Here is a 16,375-nt window from a genome sequence, read left to right as displayed (position 1 = left end):
CAGCCTCTTGAAAATACTTTTGTTACGACAGAAAAAACGAAAACAAATTACAAACTATTAGTTACTCTTTACGGGACTAACGGGGGGGAGGGGGGGGGGTGGAAGAGAAAGTCAAAGTCCAGCAGTTGCTTTGGAATGCAGTGGGCCTGTGGAAGGGCACTGAAGGCTATTATGGGGGTGAGAAGGGGGAATGTTTGTTTGGTGATGTTTGGTGATTGTTTGGTGATATATCATCTCAAGTGTCAAAACATTGTCTTCAGTTGATGTTCATTGTCTGACAAGGAATTGTTTTAAGTCATTTGTTTCTGTTGTAGTAATGTCAAATGTGACAATGTTTGATAAAAAAAGGGGACCGAGCTTGCTCGAGGTGTTTTATTTGTTCAAGAGGTAAAAAATAGACCTTATAAACCTATAAATATTTTCAGTCTTACTACGATTAATTAAGTTGTAAAGTCAATTCGTTTTTGTTAGACATCCACTCATCCTTAATTTACCTTACAAACTTTTTCATGTGGACGAGCAATATATCAAATGTCTACAATAAGCTTCAATCAATATAAAACTCATGATACATAACATCTGTTATCTGTTGATTGTTATTGCATTAAGTCACTGGGGAACGTCGCAACTATAATTACGGGATGGTGTAACTACAAAACGTCCTTGGCCTTTCCTTTAGATTTTTAGTTCAACATCAGTGTATAATGTTTTGCAGTGGAACACTTAATGTTTTTGAACAGTCGTAATTATCCCTTTGGTTAGTACATCATACAATGCAAATGTATTATATAAGCAACTAGCTGGCCCGACAGACATCGTCCTGTCCTAATGTGGTTTCATGTCAAATGCTCGTTCATTTTCAAGATGAGTTCGTTCGCATCGCTCAATCACGTCCTGGTTGAAGTTCGTTTGCTAGCCTTACTTAGCTTCAGGTTTAGCTCGTCGCTACGCTCACTCACCTTTTGGTTGCAAATTAGATGTTGTCACAAATTTAAAAAATAATAGTGCTGCACCCTGTTGGTAAACCTTTTAATTTTTTAATGCAATTGAACATCGCAGAATCAAATTGTTTAGTTTAACCATAGATAAAACATACTCCCTTAGTAGATTTCTCATCCTAATGGAACAGCTGAAGACAATTTTATTGTTTGTTCTGTACGGTTTATGTAGAGGTCGTGTTTTGTTAACAATTTGTTTCCCGTTAATACAGTCATTTAAAACCTCGTTTAACCAAATAATACGATCTAATCATAAACAATATATTGTCCCCTAGTTATTTAACCAAACAGTAAAGCACAAATCAAGAAATTAACCCTAAAATAATAGAAACAAAATTTCGTCGACACTAGCGCCCAGTGTGGCGTACATGAACTAGACATGAAAAACGAGCTTCAAAATTTACAACGGGATGAGAAGTCTACTTGTATTGGTTAGTCTATGGTTTAACCAGCTGTTAAAATTCTTTAATTCCATTTAAATATAAGTACTCATAAGATTAACATGGGAACCTCCAGAGCCACTGGGGTGGAGCCCTTTTGACGGATCTGCACCAAACTTCACACAAACCATCCTTGAATAATGCTTAATAATGCCTGAAAGTTTCATTACAATCTGTTGAGCGGTTTCGGACTTCCATAACGTTCAAATATATATATATATATATACATACAGCGGAACCTGGATAACAAGACCCTCGATAAGCAGTCATCCTTGATAACAAGTGTCATTTTTAAATCCCCTAGAATTTTTTACCCCTAATCACATGTTATTGCAAACCTCGATAAGAAGACAACCTCGATAACAAGTCTTATTTTATAATCCCCATGAGAGTCTTGATATCTAGGTTCTACTGTATATACAAACTTCGTCTTTTATAAATATAGATTCTCGATAGCATTGCAATTGGAGGAAATCATAGGAGCCGTTTTTTTAAATCATTGTGTGAAAACTTTCATATTATAGTACTAGCTGTTGTACCCGTGCTTTGCAACGGGAAGAGGACACAAAATATAAACTTTTTAATCTTTATATCTGTTGCATATAATAGTTACACATCCGCCAACGCTTTTAGAAACAAAATTCAACTTTTATGGCCTTAATAGAAACGTTTAAGTTATGACTTTTAAATCTGGTAAGTAGTGGATACCACATTTTGGTTTTGATTAATTTTAAATATTGTGTAGGCTGATATGAGAAACACTGACCAATGACATTTTAAATTTCAATTTTGAATATGCAAAAATACTATTTAATTAATTTAAATGAAATTTTTTTTTATTTCACTCTTCTTCATATTAAATCACAAATCCTTCCATCAGTCAGCTGTTATAAGCTTTAGAAATATTGTTGTGCCTTATCAATAGTCTTTTGAAAATATTAAAGAAACTATATCTATACCATAAAAAATTTTAAACAATTAATTTAGCATTAAAGACAGCAGACAAAACTAATATGATTATCAAAGCGTCGAGGACCAAAAAATGTAATAGCAAATACAGTATTATGTTTCATTGCATCTCTGATTCTACTCTACAAAAATATCAACAAACAGCTTAATATACAAACCAGTTCTTTTAATGAGTTCCATCTTCCATTGCCTTTACATTTTCACACTTACTATTAAGTAAACATAGCAACAGATATTTAATTGATTTTAGAAACAAAAGAACACTGTGTACTGCTTAGTTTTATGATATTTTCCTTGGTTTAATTTAATCAGTGGTGTGGCAATACCCAAATAATAAATTTATCAAATAAAGTAAATGTGAACTGAAAGCTATGTTAAGATAAAATAAGAGTATTTTGTATTACCATTTGATAATTAAATATTAGGCCTATATGTATACACTGTTGTATACACATATACAACAGATTTTAGAACACAAAAATCTACGTACAATTTAGTTATTGATGATATTCTTTAGTTTAATTTAAGCATAGGTTTAGCAAAACACAATAACTAAATTTACCTAAATAGGTATACATATAAAAAAACAATGTGATGTGCAAGTTATGTTAAGTTAATCTAACGCATGTTAAGCAGTTCGAATTTATTTAAAGTAGCCTCCAAATTCATACAAAACACATTGTAATTTTCTTACTGTTTCCATGAAAATATATCAATAACATTATTTTCATAACACTTAAGACACTTAAAAAATCGAAAGCAGAGCCTGAGTTGATAGAGCAACGCTTTTAGAATATTTTTTTTTATTTCTATAATCATTGACATAGTTTTTGAATAAATTACCTTTGATAAATTTTTAGATTAAATAAACCAACCATATAACTATGTGAAATATTATATTTTATTTCATTGGATCAGCTGTCTTAAATTGTAAATATGCAATTTGGCAGTTTGTTCTTGTTTACATTGAAATGCCAAGGCAAATGTAAACATTGTGAGTATTCTCATTGCAGCCATGGTGACCAATCAATATTTACTTTTAAAATCCTCACCTCAGAACTTTTAAAACCAAAGGGGCAAAGCCCACGGTCAGTATCAAAGTGTGAATAGTCCTATAATGGTCCTTGGTATGGTAGCTATATTTTTGTAAAATTTAAGCCCAGTGGGTTCAGTAGTTTTTGCACCTATTAGTAATACACATACAGACAGACACCATTAGATTTTTATATAATAGTATAGATAGATTAATTACCAAGATGTGTCATTACGAAATCCTTTAAAACAACTGCCCAACAAACAGCTAACTTCTACAAAAGCTAACTTTATTTTCTATCAGTTCGTTTTTCAACTAACTAATAACTTCTATCAGTTACTTTTTACGGGACTAACTAATAACATCTAACTAGTTAGAATTTTTGACTAACTTTCCCAACTATGGTTGTGTTTGAATTGCAATAAAACGTTACTATGTTGTGTTTGGTAGGTTCTAAACACAAAAGTAAAGCTGAGGCAAATAAATCCAACACAGTTCAAGTGGCTGATACCAGTGGAAGCAATCAAGGTATGTCAACCATGTTATTTTGTTGCAGAAGTAAAAATACAGGATGTTGTAAAAAATCTTTTGGCTTTGGTATTGATAAAGATGGGGTTTTACTCATTTAAGCTGGATTTTCCTAGGTGCAGAACGCGGAGAAGCGATTTTTTGCTCGTCTACTGGCGGTCTCCTTAGCTTCTAAGGAGAACAGTATAATAAATTACCTAAGACAAGATGAGACCGTGTTCTGCTTCCCCACCTAGAAAAACCCATCTTGAGCTTTTACTATTTATTTTGGATACGTTATATACATGTTAAGGGGGAAGTGTATTAAAAGTGTATTAAGTACTGTATTTGGTAAAGTCTTAATTGTTACTATTAACATAGCATGCTAAAACAAGAGCGAAGTTAACAAATCTTGATTTTTCTGTCCTTTTGTCGATCAATCTGACTTATTTAATCTCATCAGACGATGTGATAGATAGATAGTATTGATGACAATAGGTGTGGTGAATGTGGACATTGGACCGAATCGTTTGTACTGCGCAGCATGCAATGTTCATGTCAACTCCGATCTTCAACTGCATCAGGTAAAATGTAATCCTTAAATCTAATGACATGTTTAAATGTTAACATTATGTTAATGTATAGTTAATATATAGTTTCGAGCTCTAAAAGTTCTAAAGTTGAACAAAAACGAGTAATTTTAGTCAAAAATTTATATTCAGAAAAACAAAGTGCTTCTTATTACCATTTGGATAGATATGACAAAGTGGCAAAGACAATTTAAACCAAATCAGAATGGGCATGTATTGTGAGGCTTTTCCTCACCTAAATCACCTAATTCCACAACATTGAAATCAGAAGCCTGATCATCAATTTTGTTGATTATAAGAATTATCTTGTTTGCCGAGTGGTTGTGGTGCTTGCCTATAAATTCATAAATAAATTTCACACCTAGATGCAATTTGGGCTTTGAAAGTAATGCTTTCTTTCAAAAGGTCAATGTTAGATGTCACAAGGTTTAAGAAAAAAAACAGTAAAAACGCCAGGCATAGACATGGATAAAAAAAATAAAAGCTAACAGACTTTCTCAAGGTTCAACCAATTATAATTGACAGTTGTTTTTAACTTGATCTCTATCACAGTATGAGATCTGTGTCGTCCTCTATTCCACTAGATTCTGTTTGCCAAGTCGGGCCAACTACCTGTGTCACAGCGGCTGGTGTCTGTTGCCTAGTCAATTTTCCAATTTATTTGAAAATTTTTATTGTGGTTTTTGTGACCTCAGTTTAGTGGGGGTGTAGTCAAATAGAGTTGCACACTACTTATTATTTTTTCTGAAATTTAATATTCCGAATGAGAAGGTTAATACTTAATAATTTTTCACAGCATATTACGTCGAGTAAACATGCTTACAAAGTTAATGGGAAAGCACCTAACAACCGAGGAGCTCCTTACGCCAGACGGTTTCCTACAGGCAAGCCTTGGAGCAGACCTGCCGTTGGTGCTAGGCCCATGTTCAGCGGAGGCTGGCGTCCAGGCCGAGGTGGTATGTTTCCCCAGCACATGATGCCGTTTCACAAACATTTCATGCCGGGTGGGACTCTTTCCGGTTATTGGTAAGTGGCCATGTAATATGAGATTGTGATAATGGAGATGTTAATTAAATACTATATTAATTATTGATGTGTCAGTTGCAATTTTTTATCAGTTCACTTTTTGTTTAAGGGTTTTTGGTTATATTCAGATTTAAGTTGATCAAATCTCCACGCACTTATATTTTAGCCTTAGCCACACTAATTGTAATTTTCTTGGTATAGGTTTTGCTGTTGGTGATGGTAGGTAACTTATACAGGGTGAATAAAAAGTCAAGACCCCCCCCCCTTTAATATTTTTCCCATTAAATATACAGAGATATCCTTTTGGTGGTCGTGCAATCTTAGCAGGAAGTTTCATTTTATGACTTTGAAATTTTTAAGTGTCCCCCCAAAAGGGGGGATTTGGGGGGTAACTCAAATATTTTAAATGTAAACCCCCTTCAAGTGACACCTCATTTTGAAGTGTTTATAAAAACTTAAAGAATGGTGAAAACCAGAGGTCGCTATCTCTTTTCTATCCAAAATGGTAGCCCGTCAAATGTTGTAGAAAATCAATGGTAAAATTGGTTCGTAATAGTAATATTGGCTACCGTTTTGGTTAGAAAAGAGATAGCGACCTCTAGTTTTCACCATTCTTTAGAGATGCCTTGTGTAGCTTTTTACTGACTAAGATCAGCTGTTTCATTAATCAGGACTGTTCTTATTAAAAGCCCAATGATCAAGGACAGCTGGGTCCAGTTTCAAACCATCAAAAAGCTACACACCTTTCTCAGGATCTAAACGGCGAAATTTTAATTACCTTATAAAATATAACTTGTGGTTGTTAAGTATTTATTAGTTTTCTTTATTTCAATCATATTAAAATTATTCCAAACAAGTCAATCAAAATTCATTGACCAATGTTTATGTTTAAATTTATTATTATTAAAGCTTAAATTATTACAATTCATTTCAATATTAAAATTATCATATGTTATTACATTAAATTATATTATATCACATTGTATCTAAAAAGAATATTTAATTATTATAAATTGGTCCTTCAACAGCCGGATCTTGTTTCTGGTCCATGGATTTAACTTAAAAGTGTTTCTAAGAACATTCAAGCAATACCTTTTAAAAGACCTATAGTCTAATTTTCAACATTTTAAATGTTTGCAATTCAGTAGCCTACATCCCAATTTGTGAATGTGCCCCTGTTGCATGCTGCATGAACTAATTGAAGTCAATAGCCTATCTTATAAACTGTGTAGTTTCCAGTGTGAAAACAAACATTAATGTTAACAGTGCCAGTATGCACATGTTCAACTAAACAGTGCCAGTAATGCACATTTACAGCTAAACTGTGCCAGTATGCACATATTCTCAACTGAACCAATATTGTTCAAACAAAAATAAACTGCTTGCATCCTTTTTAAATAGACAAATAGGCTAGGCTCAATTAAATACTTGTCATTATTACAATATTAAGTTTAGGCCTAGTTTAATTGATTCTATTGGTAGGCTATACTAACTGCTTGGATTTATTTCATTGTTAACAACTTTTTTACCTCATTATAGGTAGTTTAGGCTATTGTGTTCATTCTGTTCGGTAATTCTTTACTTCAAAGTATTCTTTCTTTGTTTTTTCTACTAGGCTACCTTTGTACATGTTTATGTTACTTAAACTGATAGGCCTACCTTCTCATTGTTATGCCATATTTTACTGAAGAATAATTAACTTGAATTCATGTCCGTATAGGTCTACTTGTTTTCATTTTAAAATAAGTTAGGCTACTTTAATTTTTACAAACAACTACACAAAGACATTCTTTATTCTCAACGTACACTATGTCTTCAATCAGGTATTCTACATTTATCAAACAAGCCAAACTCACAAAAGCTTGTTTAACTCAACTGCAATCTCATGTTAATGCGCTTCAAGTAATGGGTTCCGAACAATTAACCGAAGTTCAAATTGAAAAAATTAGGGCTATTAATGAAACCGCCACTAGGAAGGCGGGAAACCGCCACTAGGCAAGATGAAATCAATGACTTATTTTTGAGAATTCACAGTGTATGTACTGTACTTGCTCCGGTCAATAAACCCAATTTAGAGCAATCCCAAACAAGTAACACTACTTCTGAAATAGCCACTTCTGGTCTTCGTCTCCCTCGAATTGATCTTGGTACCTTTTCTGGTCAACCCAAAAAATGGATTTCCTTTTGTAACTTATTTAAAAAATATCTGAACATAAGAACTCAAACATTACCGATGTAGAAAAATTCACCTATCGTCATGTCTCAGTGTTGAACCTCTAAATCTAATCAAAGGGTTACCAGTAACCACAGCCAACTATCACATTGCTTGGGAGTTACTCCATCAACATTACAATAATTCAAGGTTGTTAATTACTCTACATGCCAACAACATTTTAGATCTTCCCTCAATGCAAGGTTGTTCTGTTAAGCAACTCCGAACCTTTGTGTTAACATTTCAAGAAAATGCTAATGCCCATAATCGCCATATACTAGTAGTCAGTCCCTCTGCTACTCCATCCACAAAGCGATCAGTTTTATCTACTATTGCTCGTTTGTATGATCCGCTGGGCTGACTTACACCCGTCATTTTCTGGGTCAAAACATTTATGCAACTACTTTGGACTAAAGGAATGCACTGAGTTAGAAGCAGCAAACTTAGCCCACACAACTGCCAAAAGTTTCTCTGGTTACTCAAAATTCAATCCTAGGCCAAATCAATCCCATAACTCACAGTCAACAACTTCACAGACTAAAACTGTTCTTTTTTCCATAAATATGGATCAGCAGACTCGTGTACATTGCAATAAAAGTGGTCATACAATTTACAAGTGTGATGAATTTGTTAAACTTACTCCTGACAAACGATTGACAGCTGTTAAAAACAAATCACTATGTTACAATTGTTTAAGTAGCAATCATACAGTCAGAAACTGTGCTTCATCTGGATCTTGTAGAATATGTAAGCGTCGCCATCACACTTTATTACATCTAGAATCTACAAAGCAAGACAATCCCAGCTCAAATCCTAAATCTTATCCTTATCATGTGGATAAAAGAAAATCTTCATTCATAAACCAGTTTCAACATCAATCTAAAAAGCCAACAAATATTGAAATGAAATGAAAATACTTTTTTATTGAGGCGAACATTAGGACCACATGGTCCTTTCTTACAGTTAACCTCTTATGTACTAAATATATACTAAACAATGTATTTTTACAAATCTTTTAAAACTATAAACAAAATAATAAGTAAAAACTAAAGTTATAAATCTTTGTCCCTAATATACGCATACACACACACATTCACTCTTTGCCATACCTAGGCCTAACGCACGCCATCCCACCAAGCCACGGTCATCCGATCGAGATAGTTCGCCTTCAGCGCCGCCGTCAGTTGGGAACGGGATTCTATACTCCTGATAGTGAATGGTAGTGAGTTCCAAAGGCGACATGCTGTTACTGTAAATGATCTATTATAAACTGTTGTCTTATGGTGAGGAATTTGGAGAGTTGATGAGCCAGAGCGGGTATTTCTTGCACCTCTTTCATTTAAAAATCTAAAATTGATCGCGAGATAATTTGGAATTTTGAGATTGATGGCCGAATGAGTTATATTAATAATGCGTATTTCTCTAACGTCAGACAGTTTTAAAAGAGAAGAATTTACATAGTACGGTGTGACGTGATCATCTCGTCGAAGATCATACAAAAATCTTATACAGTAATTTTGAGCTCGTTGCAATTTTGTTGCCAAAGCCACGGTCATATCATTAACCACGGTATTACAGTAATTGAAGTGGGGAAACACTAGTGACTTGATCAGTAAAAGTCTAATGTGAAATGGTAAAAGTCTTTGCAACTTCTTCAGTGTGTGGACAGCGGCAAACACCCTTTTACAAGTGTTAACCACCGTGTCAGTCCAGTCTAGTGTGTTGTGTATCGTCAAACCAAGACTTTTAACTTGGTTTTGGTATGGCAATACAGTACCATTCACAGTGATGTGAGGTAAAAAGTTTTGGTCAAGTCGGTTTAGTTGTCGTGCGTGGCCAATAATGATTGGTTTGGTTTTGTCAGGGTTAAGTTTTAGTCCATTCTTTGCTGCCCACTCAACAATTCTGTTGATGTCGTCGTTCATTGATGTGATTGTTTCATTCACCACACTGACTTTGAAGTGAGCGTAAATTTGTAAGTCATCAGCGTAAGAATGAAACTTGGCGTGTTGTAAGACTGAACTGATGTCGTTTATGTAGATAGTAAAAAGTAAAGGGCCAAGTATTGATCCTTGAGGAACACCACAAGGCACCTGCCTCCAGTCAGACATAGTTTTGTCATGAGACACACACTGCTTTCGGCCATGAAGATATGATCTCATCCAGGATAATGAACTATTAGAAAAACCTATTATTTTGAGTTTTGTAAGAAGAATTTCATGATTGACTGTATTGAAAGCCTTGCTGAAATCAAATAAAGTTAAGATTGTACATTGGCTACGATCCATAGCAAGGCGTATGTCATCAGTTATCTTTAGCAAAGCCGTTTCAGTGCTATAGGATTGCCGGAAACCTGATTGAAATTCGTTTAAAATATTGTTTTGAGAGAGGAAATCGGATATTTGAGAGTGGGCAACTCTTTCGAGTGCCTTAGAGAGAGCTGGAAGAATACTAATCGGCCTATAATCTTGAGGAAGTTTAGGGGATGAGATCTTATTCAAAGGACGGACTATAGCAGACTTCCATTTTTCTGGGAAAATGCCTGTTCTTAGAGAAGAATTAAAAATTAAAGTTACCGTAGGGAGGAGAGCAAACAAAACCCGTTTTATTAAAGAAATTGGGATATTGTCAGCACCATTAGCATCAGACGTAATTCGTCTTATAGCTTTCAAGACATCAGATTGCAAAATTGTACGGAAACGAAATTCAGGAAAATCATTGTTTAAATTGCATTTAAATGGTTCTGAATAACTGTGCTATTTAAATTTGTAGAGGCTGATAAAAAATAATCATTCAATACATTTAACGGGACAGATACAGTGTTCGACTGTTCTTGTTTTCCAAGACCAAACTTCTTTAAATTACGCCATAGCACAGAAGAAGCCTGTTTTCTATCTGAAAACAGCCTATGGAAGTAATGAAGGCGAGAGTTACGTAATTGTTGCATAACTTGGTTTCTGAGCTGACGGTATTGGGCCATTAGCCCCACGTCTCTAGTTCTCCTGGCTCTGCGAAAGACTGAGTCCCGCTGAGCCATTAACCTGAGGATCTCAAGGCACGGGATGCTTCTTATTAACCCTTCGGGTAATGATTGGAGCGTGCTTATCATATAACTGCAAAATCATTTCATTTAGGGAATTTACCATGTCATCAACAGACTCTAGAGTATGTATAGATTGCCAAGGTATCAAATAAACATCAGCTAAAAAATTAGCTTCGTTTAAATTTCGAAAGTTTCTATACGTAATGATTTTTTGTTCGGGTTTTGGTGCTCTTATTGAGAGGGCGCAATAGATTAAATCGTGGCGAGATATGGCCGGGACTGGAAGCTGTCCGTGGTGGACTGAAGTTTCTGGATCATTTACAATGATGAGGTCTAATAGAGTTTCAGCTTCGGCAGTGTGATGCGTTGGGTCCAGTGGAAGTATAGTAAAATTGCAAGAGTCAAACATGTTTTTTAATTGTCTGCAGTCGTAGCGCTCAGGTTTCAATAAGTCACAGTTGAAGTCGCCCATGATTAAAATACGACCGTAGCCAGGCATGAGGCGCAAGAGAATGTCTTCAAAATCTGCCAGATGCCCCACGCCTGGAGGGCGGTAACATGCCCCCATGAGAAGAGCATCTGAGCCAGACAAACAAATTTCTAAAAACATGAACTCAGGTTTAGCCGAGTACTCACCCGGAGATGCATACAATTGTCTGGCATTCAAACCGTCCTTAACATAGACAGCTACACCACCTCCAGTCTTGTTAAGCCGATCATTCCTAAAGATAGAATAACCAGACATTGCAACAATCCCGGATGAAATACTCGGCTTTAACCAGGTTTCTAAAACAGCTACAATTTCAAAATTTTGCGATTGAAAAATTGCTCTGACTTCATCAATATGTTTACAAAGTGACTGTGCATTAATATGAGCGGCTTTGAATTGTTTGTGGAATGGAGTCAGGTTATTGGTAGGACTACAGTTGAAAATTCTTCAAATGAATCAACATCAGCTCTTGTTGGTTTAGCACAAGACAATGATAATGTTGTACTTCTTCTAGGTACTACTTTGGTAAAACTAAGTGCAAATGGTAAAACAATAGTTGTGAGAGCTGTATTGGACAGTGCTGCACAGCAAACATTTATTACTGAAAACTGTGCACATAATTTGATTCTTACCTGCAAGTCTTCAGAAAAAAGAAATCTTCAGAAAAGAAATCTTCAACCTTTGTTCAATCAAAAGCCTTAGGTCAGTTAAATATAAGTTCTCTAAGTGGTCAACTCCTTGCTAAACACCATCCAGTCATTATACTAGACAAAATAACCAGCAACATGCCCAGATGTCATATCTCAAAAGAAGTAAAGAAACGAATGCACAATCTAATCCTCGCTGATCCGACTTTCGATGTACCTGCTCCTGTAGATATGCTACTTGGTGCAGACCTATTCGCTTATACCCTCTGTGGTGAACCGGTACACTTGGGGCATAATATGCCTACTGCTCTTAACACCATCTTTGGTTATGTTTTATTAGGCCATGCTCCTGTCCAGTTTGACAATACGCGCTCTAGTACCAGCACAACAGTGAATCTCCTCACAATTTCAGATTTTGATTCACATAGTGCTGTTCAAAATTTCTGGGCATCAGAAGTAGTACCAACAGCTTCAAAGATTTCTCCTGATGATGTAAAGAGCAATGATTACTTAATGAAAACACACTCTCGTCTTCCCGATAGGAAATATCAAGTTTGACTACCATTGAAGAAGAAACCTACAGTTCTAGGAGATTCAGCCAAGTCAGCTTATAGTATTTTTAGATCTTTGGAAAATCGTTTCAACCGAAGTGTCGAACTCAAGAAAAGCTACACTGAATTCATGCAAGATTATGAATCGTCTGGATGTATGGTTCTTTGTTCCTCAAGACCAACAGATTCTCCTAATTTATTCCTGTCGTATCACCAAAGTCTTCCCAGGCAAAGACAACATAGTCAGAGTGGCTGAAGTTTACACAAGATCAGGACTTATCACTCGGCCTATAGTGAAGCTTTCCCCTCTTCCTGTAGATTAAGTTAAGTTAGCTTCAAAACCCCTATGCTTTTTCTTTAGTTTTATTTAACAGTTATTTATAGATTTTTTTCTTATCTCAAAGCTTCATTGCTTTTAGTTCTATTTATAGTTTAATTTGTTACCATGTATTGTTGAACTAAATAGTTCAAGGGGCTCGAGATGTTAAGTATTTATTTCTTTATGTTTGTTTTCTTTATTTCAATCATATTTAAATTATTCCAAACAAGTCAATCAAAATTCATTAACCAATGTTTATGTTTAAATTTCTTATTATTAAAGCTTAAATTACAATTCAATTTCATTATTAGTGGTCATGGTGAAATCTTGAACATCTCCCGTGTTCACCAAGACATTATCATCTTCCGCAACAGCAGTAGCCAAATCTTGAACATCGATTGTGTAGACATCTCGTATTCCTCAGTTTTGTGACATCAACATTGTGTTTTGCGATCATAGGAACAATATGATTGTTCCACAAATATCGGCAAAAGTTAGATTTTTTACAAAAACATAATTTATTATTGCCCCTGATCGCGGCAAAATCTTTTAGTCTTGTTTCTCTTGATCGAGTCACGGGATCACCACAGAATCATTGTGAAATAATTAATAGGCCTAAATCAAAACCAACATTCCCTGTCAATTCTCGGTTTAGATTTTCCCCTCCTAATATGGGTAAAAAACTGCGGCCGTAACTAACTGACCCATCTTTAATTTTTACAACCACAACTATTAAAAATTACGAGGCATGGTTTTTAAGTAAGTACCGTTTTTAAATTTCTCCGTTCCAGCACTGCGATTGGCATTTTTGACATTTGCGCTGTGTATGGGCATCTATTGGTAAGACCTAGCCGGAATTTCGAGAAAAATCGGCCGTGTTTACATCCGGTTTTGAGCATTCAAATGGTGCCACCAATTGAGACTGCCGCCGACTAGATAGCACTTAGATTTTAAAGTGCTAAAGGTGTGAAAGCTATTCAATATCATCGACAGATTAGTGAAATGTATGGCGAGAACATTATGAGTGGCGGAATGGTACGCAAGTAGGTAAGGGCATTTTAAGACGGCCCCACCAAAGTTCATGATGAGTAACGCACTGGGTACTGGGGACAATAATGACGCCGCCCAGTGCGTTACTCATCATGAACGTTGGTGGGGCCGTATTTAAATGCCCTTATCCAATTGCGTACCATTATGGCACTCATAATGTTCTCGCCATACATTTCACTAATCTGTCAATGATTTTCAATGGCTTTCACACCTTTAGCACTTAAAAATCTAATTACAGCGTGCACTTCACAGTCGGCAGCAGTCTCAATTGGCGGCACCATTTTGAATGCTCGAAACCGGATGTAAACACGGCCGATTTTTCTCAAAATTCCGTCTAGGTCTTACCAATAGATGCCCATACACAGCGCAAATGTCAAAATGCCAATCACAGTGCTGGAACGGAGAAATTTAAAAACGGTACTTACTTAAAAAACATGGCTCGTATCAAACAAATAAAATTATTTTCATGAGAGCTGATAACGCTGGTTTGAATAAGTTTTAAAATAAATTCTTTCAATGTTTTTGTAATTTTAATTTCATGAAGTTTAATTCAAATGTAACCTTATTAAATTTTAATTTTACAAAGCTATAAGTTTATTTTCCAAAATAGGTAGCCTCCAGATTATGAAGATATGGAATATGGTTTAAAATACTTGTATTTTCGGCAATGCAATTGGTTGTTTCGGAAAACCTACAATAATATTACACCAAGATCTTTTAAATCGGTTCACAATTGGGGTTACAAACAGTAAGAACAACTATAAAACCCTTGCATTTGCAAGCGCCAGAATGGGTAGAGCGCAGCCTTAATTATTGGAAAAATATTTCTATGATAACAAAATATCAACCACAAAATTGTATTGTGAAATACTGAACCAATGTTTTTTTTTATTTGTTTCAGATAAGAAGATTTAAAGAATGTATCAAGATTCCAGTCACTATTATTTTTATCTTGAGAAGACAAATAAGGTGGCCTCTGGGGAATTCAAAATGAAAAAGCAAATCGGTCCTGGGCCTGGCTGTCTTCACAAACCTAACAGTGCCACCTACAGTAACAGCTTAACTTATTCCTTTTCGGGTGAATTCTCTAAAATTAATTTTTAATTGGCGTTCTGTGTTGTTGTTTTCTATGAATGTGTAATAATGCAATTTAAGATTGATGATTAATTCAAAACATTTGGAAGTTATACACCCATAAAATTTAATATAGCCTATTTGAAAAACTTGTAGCAGTGTTCTGAAATTGCATAACAGATATTAGCAAACTGAGGCCTTTGGTGGTGTGGACAAGGGAAGTTTTATTTCAAATTTGAAAGTTTTTTACCGACTTTTTTACTTAATCAGTTATATTATATTTTATTTGTTACATAAGCTTCAAGATTTAAAATATTAGTGATTCAATCAAATACAATTTTAAGCATTAAATGGAAAACATTGTAACTTAACTAAACTAAAAATTTGCTCCCTGTTTGTAGATTTTTCTTATCTGTATCATCAGGCCCGGTGTAGTTTGGGAAACTTAGATTCTACAGCATATTGTGACATTAACATTTCTAATCGTTGTATTCATTTCAAACATAAAGATATTGCAGTTACTTCCTAAAATGCTAATTAAGGCTATGAAAGAACAACTTGTGGTTTGTGTAAACGTCTTCCCTGTAGAGCGTAAAATATGTTGAAATAAAATTTATTCAATTGAAGATAAATTTTTGTCTAATAATTCTTTGGGATTTGGATTCCTTACATTAGATAAAGTAGAGCACCATGATTGGAAGATTGTGAGATAAAAAATTAGAAGTTTTCTTTTATTAAATCAAATGTAAACATAAACTATTACTGTTCAAACTAGAAGAATAAAAATTTAATTTGGTATTGTACCATAGTGTCAATAGGTATTGGCTACGTTTGAATTTATAATTTAACCATATTATAAAGTTTAGGGCTATCAGAGAAAATTTCACTGTAGTTTACATGTGTATATTTAAACGATTATTAAGTCTTTATAAGGACCACGATGGAGCCTACATCGTCAACTACTGAAAATTTGTAATTAAGTTTTTGTAAGGCTGAACAAACTAGACTATTATGTTTAGAAGGAAAACTTGTTATTTCTATCTATTCAAATAGTCCTAATTATATATCTCTTTTTGTTTATTTATTTAATTTTGAATATTTATTTGTTTTTCATTTTTTTTCCACGAATATATCTGGACTTTTGTAAAATAGTCGAAGATGAAGCTCATGAGGTTATTATTACTAAAGTTTATTGAATTGTATCTTGTTAGTTCAATGACATTTTAGAATAGTTCATATGTGGTACTGTTTTTTCTCATTTCTTTTAGCTACAAATAAATGTTTATAAGTTTTTTTAAGTGTAATACAGTAATAAGGCAGTAAGGATGTAAGTTTTCCTATTTACAATGTCAATGTTGTTGTAGAAGACCTGTTAGGGTCAGTTTAAATTAGTATTGTAAACATATATCAATGAAAATGTACTTAA

At 34.5% G+C, this 16,375-nt stretch overlaps 1 protein-coding gene across 2 annotated transcripts in view; it reads left to right on the top strand.

The window, feature by feature from the left end:
• LOC128989738 (zinc finger protein 385B-like) overlaps window positions 1-16,375 on the top strand; it is a 37,817-nt gene extending 21,442 nt beyond the window's left edge. The window contains exons 5-8 of one of the 2 annotated variants that reach the window (XM_054411763.1): window positions 3,891-3,968; window positions 4,446-4,531; window positions 5,334-5,563; window positions 14,777-16,375. In XM_054411763.1, the coding sequence (XP_054267738.1) occupies window positions 3,891-3,968; window positions 4,446-4,531; window positions 5,334-5,563; window position 14,777 (395 nt within the window). In that variant the 3' untranslated portion in view covers window positions 14,778-16,375. Of the gene's footprint in view, window positions 1-3,890; window positions 3,969-4,410; window positions 4,532-5,333; window positions 5,564-14,776 lie in introns of those variants that run through there. The other variant, XM_054411764.1, reaches the window with a different exon arrangement.

Source organism: Macrosteles quadrilineatus, unplaced genomic scaffold (assembly GCF_028750875.1).
Source record: "Macrosteles quadrilineatus isolate MER2022 unplaced genomic scaffold, UCM_ALF_1.0 Scaffold_3__2_contigs__length_128488019, whole genome shotgun sequence".
Classification (NCBI taxonomy): domain Eukaryota; kingdom Metazoa; phylum Arthropoda; class Insecta; order Hemiptera; family Cicadellidae; genus Macrosteles; species Macrosteles quadrilineatus.
This window is presented reverse-complemented; position numbering and strand designations above follow the sequence as displayed.